Source organism: Tenrec ecaudatus, chromosome 4, assembly GCF_050624435.1.
Source record: "Tenrec ecaudatus isolate mTenEca1 chromosome 4, mTenEca1.hap1, whole genome shotgun sequence".
Classification (NCBI taxonomy): domain Eukaryota; kingdom Metazoa; phylum Chordata; class Mammalia; order Afrosoricida; family Tenrecidae; genus Tenrec; species Tenrec ecaudatus.
In genome coordinates, this window is record NC_134533.1 from 86791708 (window position 1) to 86812774 (window position 21067).

Below are 21067 nucleotides of genomic sequence, written 5' to 3' on the forward strand. Positions count from 1 at the left end.
ATTGGGAGTTTGAACTTCCAATTTCATGGTTAGGCCCCTGTGCTTAACCATTGTGCCACCAGGGCTTTGTCCGCAGGCATCATTGCTGTTGTTCTGTGTGATCGCGTTGGTGCTAATGCACAGTGATGCCGCCTACAGCAAATGAAACACCGCACGGCCCTGCGCTCTTCTCACACTTACTGCCATCTTTGAGCCATGGCTGCAGTTACTGGAACAAGTCAACTCATGAAGAGTCAGCCTTCCATTTGCTGACTTTCCATTTACCAAGCACCATGTCCTTCTCGGTGTCTGGTCCCTCCTGATCCTGCTAGCATGTCCAAATTATGTGATGAAGCTTCATCATCCTCACCTCTACAGAGAATTCCGGCTGTCCATATGCCAACACAGGTTTGTGCATACTCTGGTGGGTTTTTTTGGATATTCAGTATTCTTTTTTATACCATGACTTAAAGGCGTCCATTCTTTTTTGGCTTTCCTTAATCATTGTTCTGCTTTCTCATTCATATGGCGGTTGAAAATACCATGGCTTGGGTCAGGTGCACCTGCACTCTCACAGTGAAATTTTTGCTATTTAACACTATAAATGCCTAGTCTATTGCAGCAGATTTGTGCAATGCAATACATCATTTTATTGCTTAAGTTCTGATTCCATGTAGGTTGGTTATTGATCCTCATAAAACCCTCATTGGCATCGAGTGGATTCTGCTTCCAAGTGCCCCTATGGGATGCTGCGTCTATGGGCTTCTGAGGCTGTGGCTCTTTACAGGAGCAGAAACTGAGCAGAACTCCTGACCTTGTGGTTAGCAGCCCAATGCATAATCCACTATGCCAATGGGTCGCTTCTTAGATCCTCAAAGTGAAATCAGAACATTTTCTTAATGTATAAGAATGTTATACGAAGAAGTAATTTTATAACAAGAAGGCCCAGTCCAAATCAAATCCACAGGGGAGATGCTAGCGCAAACCCTCTGCAGACTCTTGTAGCTGCAGGCCATTGATGCAGAAAGGTGAAGGAGATCATAGGCCAATAGGTTTAAAGTCTAATGGATCCATCGTCAGAGGACACTTGGCAGCGTGCCAAGAACTCTCCAGGTCAACAGCCTACGTGGGGCCACCAACATAGCTCAGCTTAAGTGATTTTATAAAGGATTTTCTTAAGTAAGCTTTTAAAATAATTTTGCATTTGTAAAGTAAATTAAAGCATTTGGAATGCTCCTGGGTATCAGTTGAGGCACATAATCCCTTACTTGAAACCCTTAGACTTCGGGTTGCATGCAGCAACACTCGTACATAGAGATGCGGCAGAATATAGTGAATCAGCATCTAATGTTTTTCAGCAAAATATATGCATAGTCATACCAACTGGTGACAAATCATGTCATCTCAAGTAAGATTTTACTGTCAAATTACACTGGAACAGGTCACATTCTCTTGCTAATTCATTTCCTTCAAATTTTGTAGTTTTCCTAACTGTGCATCAAAGATAGTATCATAATTCTAGAAATCCTTGAAAAGACACATTTAGGATGGAAAGTGCAAAAAGGTTTAGTACACTGCCAATATATAAAGATAGTAATGCTAATGACATGAAACATTTCCCGAATGCCAGCCTGCTATGAATATTGATGCCTTCGCTTCTCATCACAGGCAGTATTGCCATCTCTGTTTTACAGGGGAGAGGAAGGTTAGACTGTGGGGTAAGTTATCTGCTTGAAGTGACCCAAAGTGCGCATGCTTTCCTCATGCTGGAAAGCCTTCTGTGAAATAGTAAGTAGGTCATTAACCAAAGAAGCAACTCATTTGTAAAGGACTCATCAATTTGACTGTAAGGAAATCTTACAGTCATTTAGTTCCTAAAAAGGCATAATCATGCCACGTGGTGGTAAATCACATCATAAGATTGTATGTATATACTTTTGTGTATGTATAACTTGCATTAAATTTGTCAGAGTGGTGTATTTACACATGTGTTCTTAATCAAGTTTATTCATCACATTATAGACTTCTTTAAAGCTCATGAATTATAGGCTGAGTAAATCTTTTTGACACACAGGGCGTTCTCAGAGATCGTGGGTCCAAGAATATATATATTTATCTAATAATAAGATCATGCTAATCTACCTGGAAATTATGTTTTTAAGTTGTGAGTTAGGTGAAAGTTTACAGAGTTGATCATTAGTTTAACATTTAATATTTCATATACATTTTATGCCAACTCATTCATTACAATTCCCTCCATGTACGATCACATCACACTTCCTTTACTCTTCTTAGTACCAAGTTTTAGAAAATGTAATTTGTCCCAAGATTTCTTTGCTATATAAAACTGAAATTATGGAGAAAAATGGAGAGTAAGCAGAATTTTCCTGTGGAGGATTCTCAAATTTACATGATGGGCTTTTAGAGAAGGGAATCTTGGTACTTCTTTGGGGTAACATTTCTTGACTAACCTTTCTGTTGTAATTTTTTTAAATTTCTCCTTTTAACTTTAATTCTTACTATAATTATTTCTTGCACAAAATGAAGAGTAATCAGCATTTTGTTACATTTTATGTATCATTTGTTATTATAGAGAATTTAAAAATAAATCTCACATAACATTCCAGTAAGTCATTTTAAACACACACACACACACACACACACACAAATGTTTTTATTTACCTAAACTTATTATTAGATTTTTGCAATTTGAGGACGAAAGAAAAAAAATATTTCTTACATTTTTATATCTGAAGAAATGATGGAATGCATGTGTTTGTGTACTGAAGGTATCATTTACTGCTATAAAATGGGAGCTCATTTCAATATTTTTAGACTGTATATTTATATCACCCCCAGAAAGGATATAAAAAACTTTTATCTAGAACATTCTCTTGGCCCCTTTTCTAATTCAACTTCCCTTGCACCTACCAGACATCACCACTTTCTGATATCTATATCACCATAGATTAGTTTGCCTAGTTTTGCATCTCGTGTAAGTGGGTCCAGAGTGTAGCTGTTCCTTTGTGTCTCACTTGTGTGACTCACTGTAATGCTTTGAGATCATCTCTGTTACTGTGCAGTAATGGTGAGTTCCTCTTACCTATTCAGCAGCACTCTATTGTGGGCCTGCACCCCACATGAGTTGCTCTTTCTCCTGTTGATGGACAGACCCTGGGCTTTACCCAGCATTTAATGTAAATAAGGTGGCAAGGACTAATTTTAGATAGGTGTTTTGGTGGACATACATATTTTTTTCTGCGTTGGGTACGGGATTTCTGGGTGACAGTTTCCATTTCTATGAACTTTGCATTTTCATGGTTCTCTAGATTGCTCATCACAGTTTGCATTCTCAGCAGTGATGGAGGAGTCATGTGCTCCACATTTCTGTTAACATTGCCATCTGTTTTATTTTAACAGATAGAGTAGGGGTGATGTGAGGATGTGTTTAATGTGTGTTGGAGAAAACTTTCTGAAAAACACTAAATTTTTAATGGATGATTGGAAATTTATCCCCCCAGAATATGCTTACCGACGTGGGATGGCAGAGGCAGTTGGTCTTCCAAGTATTCCTGCACACCCAATTGGATACAGTGATGCCCAAAAGCTCCTAGAGTAAGTTTAAAAAAATATATAGTGGGCTGTCTGGTGGGTTCATAGGCTACAATGGCAGTCACTGCATTTATCCTTTTATCACCATTGTTTCATATTGATATTCTTAGAGATGAGTGGAGCATATAATTTTATGCTCATATTAAAGAACGGTGGTTTTACTCAGGAATACACTTTCCATGCTGATATGTATGCAAAAAGATTTTAAAAGGAAAGCTTATTTTTTTTTTACCTATGGAAGAAAAATGAAGAGGAAGACAGGCAAAAATATCATAGCGTGGAGTTGAATGTGAAGTTTATTTCACTGTGATGTTTACCATCACAGCTCTGGTCAAGATGTTTGATAATAAGCTGCTCTCAAACTGTTGTACAATTACTTGATTTCAAAAATACAGATGCAGTTTAACTCATCCGCTTTGAGTTAATTCAACTCTGTTAGCTATTTCTCAAATGCCACTATCATTAATTACAATTGTGTAGAAAATTGCATTTTGGCTTCAGAACTTCAGGATCTAAATTGAACTTTGAAAGCACAACTAATTTGAGAGTACAGACCATCTGTACATATTAAAAGAAATGGCACAGTTCCTACTGCCAACCTTTTTTTTCCTTTTAGTCTTTAAAAACAAAGTAATCAAAAGTAAAAAATGTATTTAACACCACCTCTACTAAAAAGCACAGGTCTTTTGTTTCACAGAAATGGACAAGCCAGTTAAAAAAGGTACACATGGACATTCAAAGGGCCCAGGGTATCCACAAGAGTCTTGAAAGGGGATAGAGTTGCAAGATTCTCGTTTTCTGATCTCCAAACTAGTGGATCAACTTGCCTCTTTAGTTATATATTTTGTCTTAGTTATTGTCATAGCAGTTGTACTGGGCAATATAATTGATACATTCGCTTAGAATCTAGTTCAGACTAATGCCAAATAAGTTTCAATAATATAAAAGTCATTTACTCCTATATGGTTTCATTGCCTTCTACTTCTTTTGTGCTATTACACCCACTCCTCACATATTAACATGTTTGGCTTCCAAAGAATGTATCAGTATGGGAAAGTCAATGTTAATTCCAAAGTGGAGATGGCATATCTGGTGATTAAATAACTGCCAAGTTACGTCATTACATAACTACCGAGCACCATGGCCTAGTCACCTTGACACATAACCTTAGCCATCACAGCCAATGTTACTCTTGCCTCACACCTAGTTGTTCATTACTGCCAGACAGACTTTGTTAATATGCAGAATTGTGTTATAGATTTTTTTTTACTTTTGCCGTAAATGTCATACAACAGGATAGTTGTTAAGTGAGAAGTAGATGTGTTGTCATATAAAATATACATTATATGTATATCGGCATATTTCTCATTATACCTACTCCTCATTTGCCAACAATTTAATGATGTGACACTTCACATGGGACATTGGTAAAAAAAATGTATTAGTTGACTTTTGTAAACTGTGTGACACAGTAAAAAGATGGTGGGCGAAGTGGCAATGGCTGTGGAGCATTTAAAGAGAGTGTCACGATGGCCTGCAGGAAGCTGGGATGATGTGCTGCCCTGGGCCCTAGTTTTCCTCCTGCCAGCGAAGCCCTGTTTCAGCTGTGCTGTCGGCCAGACAGATGCACAGCCAGCGCTGAGCCTGCACTGAGCTCCTGCTCTGACTTCCAGTTCTCAGATGCCCTGAATTCTGCAGCTCAGAATTGATATCGAGCTGGAAGACAGGGAAAAACCAGGCATCAGAAAGGTCTGGGGTGAAAATATGCGTGGGCTTAATGACATCCCCAAATGAGCTTTCAACTCTCTGGACCCTGGTTCACAGTCAGGCCCCCCAAAGCCTGACTAGAAGGCCTGAGCCTCAGTGATTCAAAAGGTCCTTAGGGCAGAACAGAGTCCACTAGAGAAAGATGAGCTGTCTGTCCCCGCAAAGATGTAAGGCCTCAGAAATCTACAGAGACCGTTTGACTGTCTTATCGGGTTGTTATGAGCTGGCCTTGCCTCGAAGGCAGTGGATTTGGTAAGACTTGCATTAGGGATAAGATGGCATGTTTAATACAAATCATTTAGCATGATCTCTGGCTCCAGAGGAATTATTGAGAACAAAAGAAAAGTCAATTGACATTGTAACCTCTAACTTCAGTTTTCCTTTAACTAATGATACTTTCTGTGTCCAACAGAAAAATGGGTGGATCAGCCCCACCAGATGACAGCTGGAAAGGAACCCTACAAGTGCCCTACAATGTTGGACCTGGCTTTACGGGAAACGTTTCTACACAGTGAGAGGACTACTTTACTTCAACTGTGTTTGGGGACACCTTGTTTGTGTACAGCAGTTAGAGAGACGGCAGAAAAACAAAACCCACTGGAAACAAAGCTGCAGATGAAGAGGGAAATGCGCGCACACAGTTATAATTGATTGCCATTAGTCTGTCTACATATATATACATATATATACCTTTTTAATGTGTAAGATTTAAAGTTCACTGTGAGCAGTAACATGCTACACATTTTTAAGAACATTTTTTCTTCTTTAGAAAAGTCAGGATGCACATTCAGTCCATCAGTAAAGTGACCAGAATTTACAATGTGATTGGAACTCTCAGAGGAGCAGTGGAACCAGGTAAATCAATCATCGATGCAGTCATTGATGGAACGACCCTTCCCTGCAGACACTGCTATGCAGTGTCTCCTTAAAAGTAAGGATAAGTGGATCTTTCATTGTGATGAGGATAACCTATCCATCATGGCAAGTGATGTGAAGGGAAAAAACACTAAATATTGAGACAAGGTTAGTCACATGACCAAGGTGACTAAACAATCAGGGGAGGAAATCTCAAGCCAAACTCAGTGCCATCAGACCAATTCTGACTCAGAGAAAGCCTACTGGTTTGATATGTTTCTGTATTCTGGATTTACCCATCACATATTCTGTATGGGTAAATATCTTCATTAAAATGAAAATGTATAGCTTTACATCAAATTTAAGCCCACCTTGAATTAATAAATCCTTGACATACTTTCATTTTTCCACAACCGAAATCAATATATAGATATAGAATTTGAGGTATATTTTACACACACTAACTGCTGAGAAGTACACAATAATTTTCCTCTTAATATGACCAGGCATGTAGTCGTTCCAACTCTACTGTTTTACAATACCCAATTGGAAGTAAGACATGGGAATTATAGAGTTCTCAGAAAGCACACATCTTTACATAAGAGATTTAAAGTGATGTCTCTTTTTATAAACCTCTAAGAACATCGCTGAGTTCATTGTGTTTCCCTTCCTCGGGAACTCTGGTTACATATGATATATCTCATATATCTTATAAAAACTATAAAATTAAGTTTCTTTTCTTACATGCAGCCAGTGCTCTCATAAGGGAACAACAATACTTCTAATGAATACTAAACAATACGTAATAACTGGCTATTCATCAACTCAAAGGCAACAAGAACACATAAAGCTATGTGCAGGGCAGACCTGCTCCGCCGTGTCTGCAAAGCTGTGACTGTTTGCAGACAGGGTGCCAGGCCTTTCTGCTGAGTCATGTGGGTCAGGCACCAACCTTTCCGTTCCTAGTCTACAAGGGAACCCTTTGTACAGCCCAGGCAGGGACACCTGACTTTTCCTCAACACTTTGTATGTGCCAACTCTATGCTAGGCATGGGCTGGAGATATTAAAAAACTTAAAAATGACCCAGACTAGAGACAAGGAGGTTACAATTAATTGGGAAGAACAGCCAGATATGTAAACACGATAAATGGTGTATTGGATAGGAATGTATTTCCCCAAGAACTGTGTAGGCAGAGTAAATCCCTATTCCTGTGAAAAATGTACAGGGAAGGCTCGCTGCTTGGAAAGAATATTTAAACTTTATCTTGAAAGTGGAGGAGAAGGAGTCAGAAGCAGAGAAGTTATGGCACTGCCGCTGTGTTCTCTCTCATTCTGAAAACATTAGAAGCAACATGCTAGGTTAGGGAGAATAACAGAATTATATAAAATCAGGAAAGGGGGTAATTTTATGGACTGGGGGTTAAATAACTTACTTCTACAATTACTATATCTTATTATTTTCTTATGTTGCCATTACCTTCTTCAGATACGAGAAACACACCTATCAGAAAAAACAATATATGGTCTTCAAGAACCTTGCTATTTCTCTTTGATTTGGGAATGCTTTGTGTGCAGGTTCAATAAACCACTTTAAAGTTTGCCATGTTACTGACCTGAAATGTTCTTGCGATACTTTCTAGACAGATATGTCATTCTTGGAGGCCACCGAGACTCGTGGGTTTTCGGTGGCATTGACCCTCAGAGTGGAGCAGCTGTGGTACACGAAATTGTGAGAAGCTTTGGAAAGCTGAAGAAGGAAGGTAATATAAACAAAGAGTAACACTGACTCTCAGTTTAGTCCTCTGCAAAGCCCCATATTATTACTTACCTCCTACATTTTTTTAAAATTTAAAGATCATTTTATTGGGGCTCTTACAGCTCTTATAACAACCCATACATCAATTGTATCAAGAATATTTGTACATCTGTTGCCATCATTATTTTCTAGACATTTACTTTCTATTAAGCCTGTGGTATCAGTTCTTTTTTCCCTCCCACTACCCTCAAGACTTCTTGATAAATTATAAATTATTCATATTCATATCTTACACCAACCTCTGTCTCTCTTCTCCCATGGTTTCTGTTGTTCATACCCCTGGATGAGGGGTCCCCCTTCCTCACCTCTGTCCTCACCTTTTGACTACCTTTCTGGCATCACTACCCCCATTCCTGTTCTTCGATTCTGTGTGTCATGGGCTCTTAGCTGTACCTATGTACATGCTCCAGTCTAGCCCGCAGTGAAAGGCAGGACTGGGGTCATGATAGTGGGGGTTGAGGAAGCCTCAAAAACCAGAGGAATATTGTGTGTTTCATTGGTGTTTTGCCCTGATTGATTCATCCCTTCCCTGTGAACCATCTGTGAGGGAATGTCCCATTATCAACAGATGGGCTTTGGGTCTCTGTCCCTACACCCCTCTTTCTCAACAATATGTTTTTTGTTTCTTTGTTTGTTTGGGGTCTTCTGTTGCCAGCTACCCACCCCAGCAACACCCCATGATCCCACAGGCTGATGTGCTTCTTATATGTGGTCTTGTTGCTTTTCTGCTAGATGACCACTTGTTTAACTTCAAGCCTTTAAAACCTCAAACACAATATCTTTTGATAGCCAGGCACCATCTGCTTTCTTCACATTTGCTTGTGCACCCATTATGTCTTCCGTGATTGTGCATTGAGGGTGAGCATCACAGAATTCCAGGTGATTAGAACAAAGTGTTTTTGCATTGAGGGAGGGCATGAGCAGAAACCTGAAGTCCATCCACTACCTCAGTGTATTGCCATATAAATATATATGTGCCTAGCTGAATATTTTTATGGATTAATGTATTTACATATGTACACGTCTATGCTTATACCTCTATGCATAGCTTTGCTTCCTAGATTGCTCCTCTGTCTTTCTTTTACCTTCCTCCTGCCCTACCATCATGCTCATCCTACTTCCACCTCTTAGTAATTCCTCTGTTAGATTGACGTTGCTCCAACACCCCCACAATCTCTACATCCTCCTTGTGGTTGATTTTAATTACCTCTTACATTTTTATAAAGGATCAGCAGTATGCCATTTTCAGTACTTAGAGTAGTGAGTAGTAACAAAGAGCTTGAAGTAAATAATAGCTACATTTATTGTATTCATTCATTAGTTATACTTTCATTTACCCAAGAATATCCATATGATTGATGTTTATTTGTTAAATTAAAATCTGAAGTAAAGGAATTATACTGAAAAAAAATGAAGTGGGTTTTTTAGTTTAGTTTTGTTTTTTCAATTTAAAGGTCGTGCAGAATTCGGTCCTAAGCCAACATCTAGTGTGAAAGAACTGAGCAGAGGCTCCTTGAGCTCTCCAGCAGACACTGCTCTTGCTGCCTCTCTACACTCTCTATGCTCTCCTACCCCAAGTCCAGGTCTGCTTTCCAGAAATTGGAGTTACATCATTAGCACAACTACTTTTTTCAGTTGTTTTAGAGTAGTTACAGGAAACTAAGATAACACTTGAAATGGTTATTTTTCACCAAGATCATGACATATCGGGAGCAGAAAGTTTACTGTCCTTACTGACCTTGAAAGTCAGCTGCACCTTTTGTATAGCTGCTGGAAAATGTAATTTCTATTTTTAATAGTGAAAACAATGGTACCAACACAATAAATTTTCATTGATCTCATTTTCTCAGCACAGCTTTTGCATATTACCTAAACTCCAAATACTCAGTGAAAACTTCATTTAGTGGCTTCTTTCCTAATTTTACAGATAATGACCAAGTTTTACAGAGTCAAGTAACTACTCAAGGTTATGTAAGTATTGCATGATCCCTAGTATAGAGTCAGAGAGTCAGGGCTCAAAGTCAATTATTTGTCTACCAGTCTACGGAAACTTGATGACCAAATTAGAAATAAATTATAAAGGTATTCCTTTTATTTCCCCCCATTATCATGAGGGAGGGGGAGCAGGGCGGGAGGGGGGAGCAGGGCGGGAGGGGGGAGCAGGGCGGGAGGGGGGAAATGAAGAGCTGACGCCAGGGGCTTGGGTGGAGAGCATATGTTTTGAGAATGATGAGGGCAATGAATGTACAAATATGCATTACACAATTGATATATGTATGGATTGTGATAAGAGTCATATGAGCCCCAATAAAAAGATTAAAAGTTAAACAAAAGAATTACAAATTAGAGTCATGCATAGTTTTATTAAAGTGTGTTATCATTTTCCAAGAAGATTCCCTATGGTAAATGCATCGCATCATTGTTAAAATTATACAATACCTTGAAAGAATGAAATAATTATTAATAAACAGGTAATTCTACCTTACAAATCTGACCAGACCAGAGTATGTGCATGGGTACAGATAAGAGCTGGAAACACAGGGAATCCAGGACAGATAAACTCCTTGGGACCAATATTGAGGGCAGCCATACCAGGAGGGAAAAGGGAAGGTGGTGAGAGAAAAAGGGAATCGATCACAATGGCCTACCTATAACCCCTTCCCAGGGGGATGGACAATAGACAAGGGGGTAAAGGGAGACATCAGACAGTGAAAGACATGAAAAAATAGTAATTTATAAATTATCAAGGGTTCATGAGGGAGGGACAGGGAGGAAGGGGAAAAAATGAGGAGCTGATACCGAGGGCCCAAATAGAAAGAAAACGCTTTAAAAACGATGATGGCAACTTATGTACAAATGTGCTTGACACAATGGATGTGTGTATGGATTATGATAAGAGTTATATGAGCCCCAATAAAATACTTTTTTAAAAAACCAGAAATTCAAACAAGATTGTGTTAGTCCAGGTAGACTACAGAAACAAATTCATAGATACTCATATACGTGGAACAGAGAACTTTATATCAAAGAGTAATTCTATATTAAGAAAACAGCCCAGTCAGTCTAGATCAAGACCATAAGTCTGATGTTAGCCCATATGTCCAATACCAGTCTGTAAATTCTTCTTCAGACTCACAGAGCCATGCAATAATGCCAAATGCAGGAAGATCACAGGCTAATGGGTGGAAAGTCTTGTGGATCCAGTGACAGTGAAAAAATCTCAGCGCTGGCGTGGGTCTCCGCATGGTTCCTCCGGCTCCAGGGCCCTGGCTGCCATCAGCATAGCTCCATGTGTCTTGTCAGCAGAAATATGAAGCAGAGAGAGTGTCTCCTGCTTCCAGGGAGGAATACAGGAGTTCCCAGATTCCTCAGGAGAAGGCCATGCCCACACAGAGGTATCGTTGGCTATAGCCTGATTAACAGGTTAGACTTCACCCCTTCACAAATTGACAGGAGATGTAACTACTACAATACTTTTAACAAATGACAAAAATAAAACACTAGGCTCAATGACAAACTGTAAAATATACTGTTAAAATAAGTACATTAGAAGTACTTATTAAAATAATAATAACTTTTGGACCACTGCATCACTAATCTATGCCAAGAAACTTGGAATACAGCTACCTGGTTAAGGTATTAGAAAAAGATGTACATGCATGCTCTTTCCCAAGAAAGGTTAGTTAAGAGAATACAAAAATTACCAACCAAAATAATTAATTTCGGTGGTAAGTAAAATTTCGCTGAAAATTGCAGCAGTACATCAACAGGGAGCTGCCAGAAATTCAAGCTGACCTCCACAGAGGAGGTAAAGTGAGGACTATTATTACTGACATCAGATAGGTTTGAACTGAAAGCAGAGACTCTCAGACGGTAAATTGTCTCTGACTATGAAAAATGTTTGTCTCTGTGAATCACTGTGGATAACACTTCAAAAATGAGAATTTCAGAACAATTCATTGTGCTCCTGCAGACACTGGATGTCAACCAGCATGCAGTCGTTTAGAACAAGAGGACACTGCATGGTTCAAAATCAAGAAAAGTATGATTTAGGATTGTATGCTTTCGCCATACTTATCCAATCTGTATTCTGAGCAAATTATCTGAGCAGTGGGCTATTTGAAGAAGAATACTGCATCAGATTTGAAGGAAGGCATCTAAGAGCATGGAGTATGCAGAAGAAAGAACCTTATCTACCGAAAGCGAGTCGGACTTGGGACACCAGATGATGGTCAAAGACAACCTTCAATATCAATTACAATCCGATGTTAAAGAAAAATCAAAATCCTCTCAGCTGGATTGGCGTTGGACCATTAACACAACTACTTTCTTTCTTCCATTGTTTTAGAGTAGTTACAGGAACGCGAAAATGATGCTTCAGATGGTTATTTTTCTAAATTATCATTACATATTGAGAGCAGAAAGCTTACTTTCCTCACTGACCTTACAAGTAAGCTATATCATGATAAATGGAAAAAATATGGAGATCGGCAGGGATTTTATTTTACCTGGATCCACAATCAACACTCATAGTGTCAGCAGTCCAGAAATCAGATTTATTGGGAAATGTGCTGAACAGGGTGTTTTTAAAATTTTAAAGAGCAACGATGTCACTTGAAGTGCTAAGATAAGCATAACTAACTAAAGCTACAATACCATCAATCACCTCCTATGCATCCGAAAGCTGCACAATGAATAAAGAAGACGCGAATTGATGCCTTTGAACTGTGGGGTGGCTGAAGAATATTGAAAATACCCCGACAGCTAGAAGCACAATAAATCTGTCTCTGAGAAACTGCATTCAGACTGATCCTTGGAAGAGAGAATGACAAGTCTTGTCGTGTGTCCTTTTGACATGTCCCTTTTGACATGCCATCAGGTGGATCAGTCCCTTGAGACGGGTGTCCTGCTGGAGAGGTTTGGTGGACAAGAGGAAGCCCCTCGATGAGATGAAGTTTCACAGTGGCTGCTGGAGGGGGTGCAGGCATGACAACAACTGGGAATATGGTACAGCCCTGGGCAGTGTTTTCTTCGAATGTACATCATGTTGCTGTTGGATGTAATTGACTCCAAAGCACCTGACAATACGACATGCATGCACTCTTTCATGCATAGTTAGGTTCCAATGACCAAAACTTATGTGAAAATGAACATTATATGGAATGATGAAAGGAGATCATATCAGATTTAAAAATGGAGAATGATTTCCAAATTGCCTTAGTGCATGGCTGCCAGCTGAAACATTTACATAACTGTCAGAAGAGGACACTACATAATTGCCAAGCGACAGAGATTCATGGCCCCAACGAGTTGACACATAATCTTAAGCAGTATCACATTGACTTTACACTTCTATGTTTCTTACTACCAAGCATACTTAGCAAAATAGTTACACTTAATTTTCCCACCAATCAATCAAATAGAATGGACACCAGTACACTGTGTCTTTCAGGTATACAGATGCAGAAACTGAGGCTTAGTGAATTTGAATCATATGTATTGGTCACTCTGCCAGTGAGGGAATAAAGATTTAAACAAGATCTTTCTTTAATCGAATACCTTCAACAGACCAGGGATACCTTCCTACATAGAATTTACCATGATAAATTTAAGAGACTTCTCTGTGTCCTCCTGGGATTTTTTCTATCCTTTGTTTCATTTTAATACTATTGCAATATTTTGTATTGACATTAGTTTTAAATTTTTACAAAAGGAACTTATATAAGTAGTCTCCTAACAAACTTTCTAACATAACAAAGTTTCTTTATCTCTTTTTAAACTTGGTAATGTCTTGAATACATAATCCATCACTGAATATATATGTGTGTGTATTTATTTATACACGTGTGTGTGATATAGAGTATGTCTTTTATATATATAGTCACAAATACTATATTTTAGGGTGGAGACCACGGAGAACAATTCTGTTTGCCAGCTGGGATGCAGAAGAATTTGGCCTGCTGGGGTCTACTGAGTGGGCAGAGGTTAGTTGATAATTTTCTATAAGATACATTTTCATTGTAATCAGTCAGATTAATTCATATTAACCATAGAATATGTACTTCCCACCCCAAAAAAAGAAGACTGCTATAGTCTTTCCAGACTCATAGTGACAGAATAAAACTCATAGGACAGAGTAGAACTCCCCATAGCGTCTCTGAGGCTGCCAATCTTCAGAGAAACAAGACAGCCTCACCTTTCTTCCGCAGAGCACCTTGTGGGTTCAACTAACAAACCATTAGGTTAGCAGCTCAACAAGTAACCCACAATGCAACCAGGGTGCCTGAGAGGTACTTGAAAATAATTGTATTTATCTTATTTATTTGATTTAAGCAATAGAAACATTACCTATAAAGTACATATTAAGAAGGCTAATATTTGTTCCATTAAGTTCCAATTATGTTGCAATCATATTATTTGGCTCCTATCATATCCCAGACTTGTTTTCTCTTTTGGGGAAACTGCGGGTGGGAATGGTACTCCTACAAACCTAATTTAAACATTCCCAGGAAAGCTTTAGACCATCTCAGGAAGAGCCCAGATACACTGAAGGTTTGATTCATCTATTTCTATCTGCCTTTTTCCTGCCATTTCCTGTCTTACAATGGAAAGGCTTAGTAAATTGTATGTTGAAGACCAGAATTCACAATGACTTAAAACAAAAACAATTTTGTTACACTTCCTTTGATCAGTGTTCTAAAAAGTGTAATTATCAACTTGACCAATAGATGATACCTTCTAAGAAGAAATAGTCTTTATCAGTATAGCACCCATGAAACATACAACTCTCCCCTAGTTCTTAAATGCTTCCTCGCCCTTACTATCATGAACCCAATTCTACCTCACAAATCCAGCTAGACCAGAGGATGTACACTGGTACAGCTCAGAACTGGAAACACAGGGAATCCAGGACAGATAAACCCTTCAGGACTAACAATGAGAATAGCGATACCAGGAGGGAAAGGAGAAGGTTGGGGAGAAAGTGGGAACCGATCACAAGGATCTACATATAAGTCCTTACCTAGGGGACAGACAGCAGAAAAGTGGGTGAAGGGAGACATCAGACAGTGTAAGACATGAAATAATAACAATAATATAAATTAATCAAGGGTTCATGAGGGAGGGAGGGTGGGAAGGGAATGGGGGGGAAATAGCTAATACCAAAAACTCAAGTAGAAAGCAAATGTACAAATGTGCTCGACACAATGGATGGATGGATGGATTGTGATAAAAATTGTACGAGCTCCCAATAAAATGCTTTTTTAAAAAGAAAATAGTCTTTATATGTGACTATTTCAGGGTATAGAAACCTAATTCACTTTTGTTCATTTTGTAATAAGATAGATTTTAAATAGCTCATTCCCTGTCAGTCACACAAGAGTTTATACCTCCACTGCAAAGTTTCTGAAGACATCTATGTTTGCTAAAAAGACTTTTGTGAATGTATATTCTAGTATGGTTAAGAAATCAACCCTTTTAAATTTTACCCTATTAAGTATATGGACAGTTTCACCTTAAATTCTAGTCTTAAAAAGTTTTAGATGTAGCTCCTTGTCAACAATCCATACTGAAATTCAAACCAATAATTTTGAGAATTTATACATGAAGCTATGGTTTTCTTGTGCCAGCCTAGTTTAAAAATCTGTACAAAGTAAATGAAAATGTGAATTTGGGGATGGGGAGCAAAAAGAGACGTATGGCTGTATATTTATGTTCTTTCTTTTTTAATCACAGGACAATTCCCGACTCCTTCAGGAACGTAGCGTGGCCTACATTAATGCTGATTCTTCGATAGAAGGTGACTGTTCTTGGTTTGAGAGGAAAATATGTAATTCTGCTCATAGAAACTGTTTAGTTTATAAATAAACTATACCTAGCAATGCAGAAAAACCCAGTAACATGTAGTTTTGGAATCCCCTGATGTTTGGGGGTTTGTTCTGTTTGTTTATTTGCTTTGCACTATAGGGTGTCATTTATATGTCTGCTTGCCATACTGCGGTGACTTGTATGGTGCAGTGATGCTGGAAGTGATGCCACTTCCAAACACCTGCAGGCTCCAACTCCAGCGGGCTGAAGTTGATAAACCTTGCAATTAAGATGCATTGATAATTACTGGTGAATAGAATGTGAAAGTTGGAAACAAAAGAAGGCTCAGCAGTTGAAAACTATGGACTTGGTGATACAAAATGTGAAGGACACTGGCGAGCACATGATACAATTTTATAAGGCCAATGACTAATGCATTGAAAATACCATTTCTCAACAACATAACTGGTGACTGTACATGGACTCTCATGGATGGAATATACAAGAAGCAAATCAACTATATTTATGGATAGAGATGATGGGGAAATTCAATCTCAATCAGAACAAGGCCAAGAGCTGGCTGAGGAATAAACCACCAACTGCTCATATGAAAGTTCAAGTTGAAGAACATAAACCAAGTTCATGACAGCCCAAGTGTGACCTTGTATATACCTTATCTGAATTTAGAAGCTATCTCAGGAATAGATTTGACAAATTGAATACCAATGACTGAAGACCAGAAGAGGTATGAATAACATCAAGATCATGACATGTGAAAACACCAGACTGTCAGTAAAAAATAAGAAAAGATACAAAATGGAAGTCAGAAGACATCCTGAAAGTTGCCTTGAACATGGGATAGTCACAGCAAAGGGAAGGAAAGATGACGTGAAGAGCTGAGCAGTTTTCAAAGAGCAACTCAAGAAAACAGTGTTATCACTAAATGTGCAAACCTGGAGTTAAAAAACCAAAAGGGAAACCATGCTTGGCATTTCTCAAGCTGAAAACATTTGTGGTAGTGGGATGATTTCTGCCAACTCCATATTCCTGCCTAGGGGCGGAGTCAAGCCTGTCAATCAAGTGGTAGTATGATGACACCTCCTTGGGGGAATGGCTTGTATAAGAATGAGGGACTTTGGGAACTACCTTTCTCTCTGCCACATCAATTTACCCCTCACTGGAGTTCACTGGGACTCTGTGTCTGCCTCCAGGGGCAGTCTACTATGGGCCACCTGACCTTGAGAGGGGCCGGCACTGTGCCATGTTTCCAAGGACCATGGACCCACGAGACTGCACAAATTGGACTATGATGGCCCTGCTTCCAGCTTCACCTTTCTGTGTCATTGGCCTAACACAACACTGAAGGAAATAAACAAAGCTTCAAGTAGAAACAGTGAAGGAGTCTATGGGGAAAATATTGACCAGCACAGGAAAAGCTTTTGAAAGAGATACAAAGACTGACTGACTGACTGACTGACTGACTGACTGACTGACTGACTGACTGACTGACTTACCAAAAAAGACTGGTCAACACTCAACCATTTAAGGAGGTGCCATATGACCAAGGCGGGTAATAGTGGAGGAAGAAATTCAAGCTGTACTGAAGGCATTGGTGAAAAATAAGGATCCAGGAACTGATGGAATACCTACTGACATGTTTCCACAAACCCATGCAACACTGAAAAAGTGCTTACTTGTCTATAACAAGAAATTTGGAACACAGCTACCTGGTGAACTAACTAGAAGAGATCCCTATATGTGTCCACGCCAAAGGAAGATGATCCAACAGAATGTGGAAGTTATTGAACACTATCATTAACTGGGAGAAAGGCTGGACTTTCTACTCCCAGAAAGAGTTCCAGTCTTGGAAAGTCACAGGGGAAGTTCTACCCTATCTCATAGGGTCACTATGAGTTGTCATAGACTCAATGGCAGTGAGTTTTTGTGAGGTTGTTGTTTTTTTTTTACCATTATCATTATTACGTGGTAGTAAAATTTTACCGAAAATAATTCAAAAACAGTTGCAACTATGTATCCAAAGGGAATTGTCTAAAACTGGAAGTAGAATTGAACAGGACATTGAATGAAGAATATCATTACTATTGTTAGATCTTGGCTGAAAGCAGAGTATTGCAGATATGTATCAATGTTTTATTGGTGTGCAAAGACATTCAACTGTGTGGATCAAAACAAGTTATTGATGATATTTCAAAGAGCGGGAATTCCAGAACACTCCATTATGCAGTCACTAGAATCAAACAAAGGGAGACTGTGGTTTGAATTTTTAAAGGTGTGTGTCAGGATTGTATTCTTTTACTGTATTTATTCAAGCTGTATGCTGAACAAATTCTAGATGCTGGACTGTATGACACAGCCTTGCTTACGGAAAGAAAAAAGGCCCAGAACATTTATTGATGATTAAAAGCTATGCCCTTCAATGCAGATTAATTCTCAACATATAAATACTGGAAACGAACAAAAGCAGCATCGTGATGAACAAAGATTGAAATGGTAAAGAATTTCATTTTACTTAAATCCATAATGAACGTCTGTGGCAGCAGCAGTGAAGAAAACGAACAACATCCTGCAGTGGTCAAATCTACTGCAAAAGATACCTTTATCGTGTGTTAATAAGCAGAGCTATCACTTTATGCTCAGTGGTTCTCCTGACCCAACTCCTAGTATTTTCAAATGCCTCATATGCATGCAAAAGTTGAAAAATGAATAAGGAAGACAAAAAGAGAAAAAGTATTTCTTCTTTTCAAGCAGGGGTTTGGTGAAGAATATGAAATATACCATGAACTGTCCGAAAAACAAACAGGTCTGGAACGCTTCTTGGGCATAACCATGATGACACGTCATTCACCTAGTGTGAATATGTCAGCAGGAGAGGCTAGTTCCTAGGGGAAGGACGTCATGCTTTGTGTGGTAGAGTCAACAATGAAGAGGATGACCACCAACAAAATGGATTGATTCAAAGGTTGCAAAAATGAGTTCAAATGTAGGAACTATTTTGAACAGTACTGTGCTGTGTCAGACAATTTAAAAGCAGTGAACAACAAGAACCAGAGTGCAAATTCAGGGAAACAATGCTCCTTTCATCTACTTCATCAGCCAGGTTGCCTACATTGCAGTGGGAATTCAATAAATCCCTGTCAAATTAATGAGTAACGATTGAGTCCTATGACTTGAAAGTCAAATATAAAAATGCATAATTTAGATAGATGAAAGCATAATTTACATATAGCCTCTAGTTTCTTTTTTTTAATTCCAAATATTTCAAGAAAAACATTCTGATGTTGAAAGTTTCACTTTTTTACTAAGGTCCTGTTAATTATCTTTCTTAAATTCGTCAAATATTTACTGAAGACTTTGTGCAATATGGTTTGCTATGGATTAAAAAGAACCACAGGTTACTAATCATAGATCTTGCACTCCGGGGGTGACAAGCCAGTAGAGGTAATACATCATTCCAAGGTTAGGTTATAGGAAGGTCCTACAAGAAGGATATGAGGGAAATATTCTGAGGATTCAGATGAGAGAAATTGTACACTTAACAGGAAAATTTGAGAGATGAGATCAGGCTTGAAGAAATAATATGGTTTTAATAAGTCAATATTAAAGCTAGAAGATGTTCTTAAATTTCCACAAACATTTCCATAATAATTAACCAATCCATTCTCATTAAATTCCAGACACAAATCTCTCCTTTTCATTCTTGGCCACACGCAAAGTGGAGACTACTTTTTTTTTTAAGATTTCATAATATTGCCATTTATTAGTTGTATCTTTATAAATCCAGCCTTTATTTGTTGTGGGATCCAGCCCATATCCGGATAGGTCTTAAGGGATGGGTGTGTAATTGAAGGGAAGAAATTAAGAAGCAGACAAAAGTTTGAGGGTGCTTACCTCCTCCATGGTATCTAGAACCACGACCAGGAGAGAAAGAGAAAATGTTTCCTTACATCAATTTATAAAGTCTTAGGGCATGCAAAACCCCATAGTTACAAGTAACCACATACAAAACAAAGTGAGCTGTACCTTAACGGTGGAGTTCTTGGAGGACCTAAAACCAGTGCTGGTGGCAAGAAAGAGGAGTGACTGTCCACTGAGCAGGGAAGAGTTGCAATTGCGACTTGTTTGTTCCTATGTATGAAGCTGCTGGCCAGATAGCATTGAGCCATGTGCTTGTAAGAGAAGGAATTGAAGCATTTGCTGATGAAGATAAAGGACTACAGCCTTCAGTGTGGATTACAACCCAACGTGAGTTGACCAAAATCCTCACAACTGGACCAATAAGTAACATCATGATAAATGGAGAAAAGGTTGAAGTTGTGATGGATTTTTTTCTTATTTACACAATCAATGCTCATGGAAGCAACAGTTAAGATCAAAAGATGAGTTGCATTGTGTAAATCTGCTGCACAAGCCCTCTTTTATAGTACTGAAAAAGCAAGGACGTTACTTTGAGGACTAAGGCACATCCAAGCCAAGGTATCCTGCATTGCATCATATGCATGTGAAAGTTGGACATTGAATAAGGAAGACCTTAGAAGAATCAATGCACTTGAATTGTTCTGCTGGAGCAGATGGACATTGGGCCTCTACTCAAGTCCTCCCTCAATGCAAGAACACTGTGTTCTAATAACCTGGCATTTTGTGATTTTCAAAATCACAACATTTTCAACATGATCACTAAAGAAAAAAAATAGCAGCATAAGCTAATGTGGTGAAGAAAGCTGATGGTGCCTGGCTATTACAAGGTATAGCATCTTGGGTCTTCATGGTTTGAAGTTGAACAATTGGCTACCTAGCAGAGAAGCAACAAAGCCCATATGGAATAAGCACACCAATCAGCGTGACCATGAGGAGTCAATGGGATTCGGTGTCAGGCATCAGAAGACCCAAAACAAACAACCATTTCAATGTGAACATAGGTAATTGGAATGTAGACCCAAGGCCTATCTGTAGACAGTTGAACATCCCCTCACAGAAGGGTCACGAGGAAGGGACAAGCCAGCCCGGGTGCTGTATAGCACCAATGAAACACACAACATTCCTCTAGGTCTTTAATGCTTCCCACCCACCCCATCAGAGCCCCAGTTCTAGCTTACAAATCTGGCTAGAGCATGTACACTCGTACAGCTAAGAGCTCTCAACACGCAGAATCCAGGACAGATAAACCCGAGGACGAATAGTGAGAGTATCAATACCATGAGGGTAGGGGGAAA

General features: G+C 38.9%; 1 protein-coding gene across 4 annotated transcripts in view; it reads left to right on the top strand.

The window, feature by feature from the left end:
* Nucleotides 1-21067, top strand: part of LOC142444988 (glutamate carboxypeptidase 2) — a 62126-nt gene that overhangs the window by 23391 nt on the left and 17668 nt on the right. For all 4 annotated transcript variants that reach the window (XM_075546438.1, XM_075546437.1, XM_075546436.1 and 1 more), the window contains 6 exons: nucleotides 3501-3594; nucleotides 5771-5869; nucleotides 6128-6213; nucleotides 7855-7974; nucleotides 13932-14014; nucleotides 15765-15828. In XM_075546438.1, the coding sequence (XP_075402553.1) occupies nucleotides 3501-3594; nucleotides 5771-5869; nucleotides 6128-6213; nucleotides 7855-7974; nucleotides 13932-14014; nucleotides 15765-15828 (546 nt within the window). The remainder of the gene's footprint in view (nucleotides 1-3500; nucleotides 3595-5770; nucleotides 5870-6127; nucleotides 6214-7854; nucleotides 7975-13931; nucleotides 14015-15764; nucleotides 15829-21067) is intronic.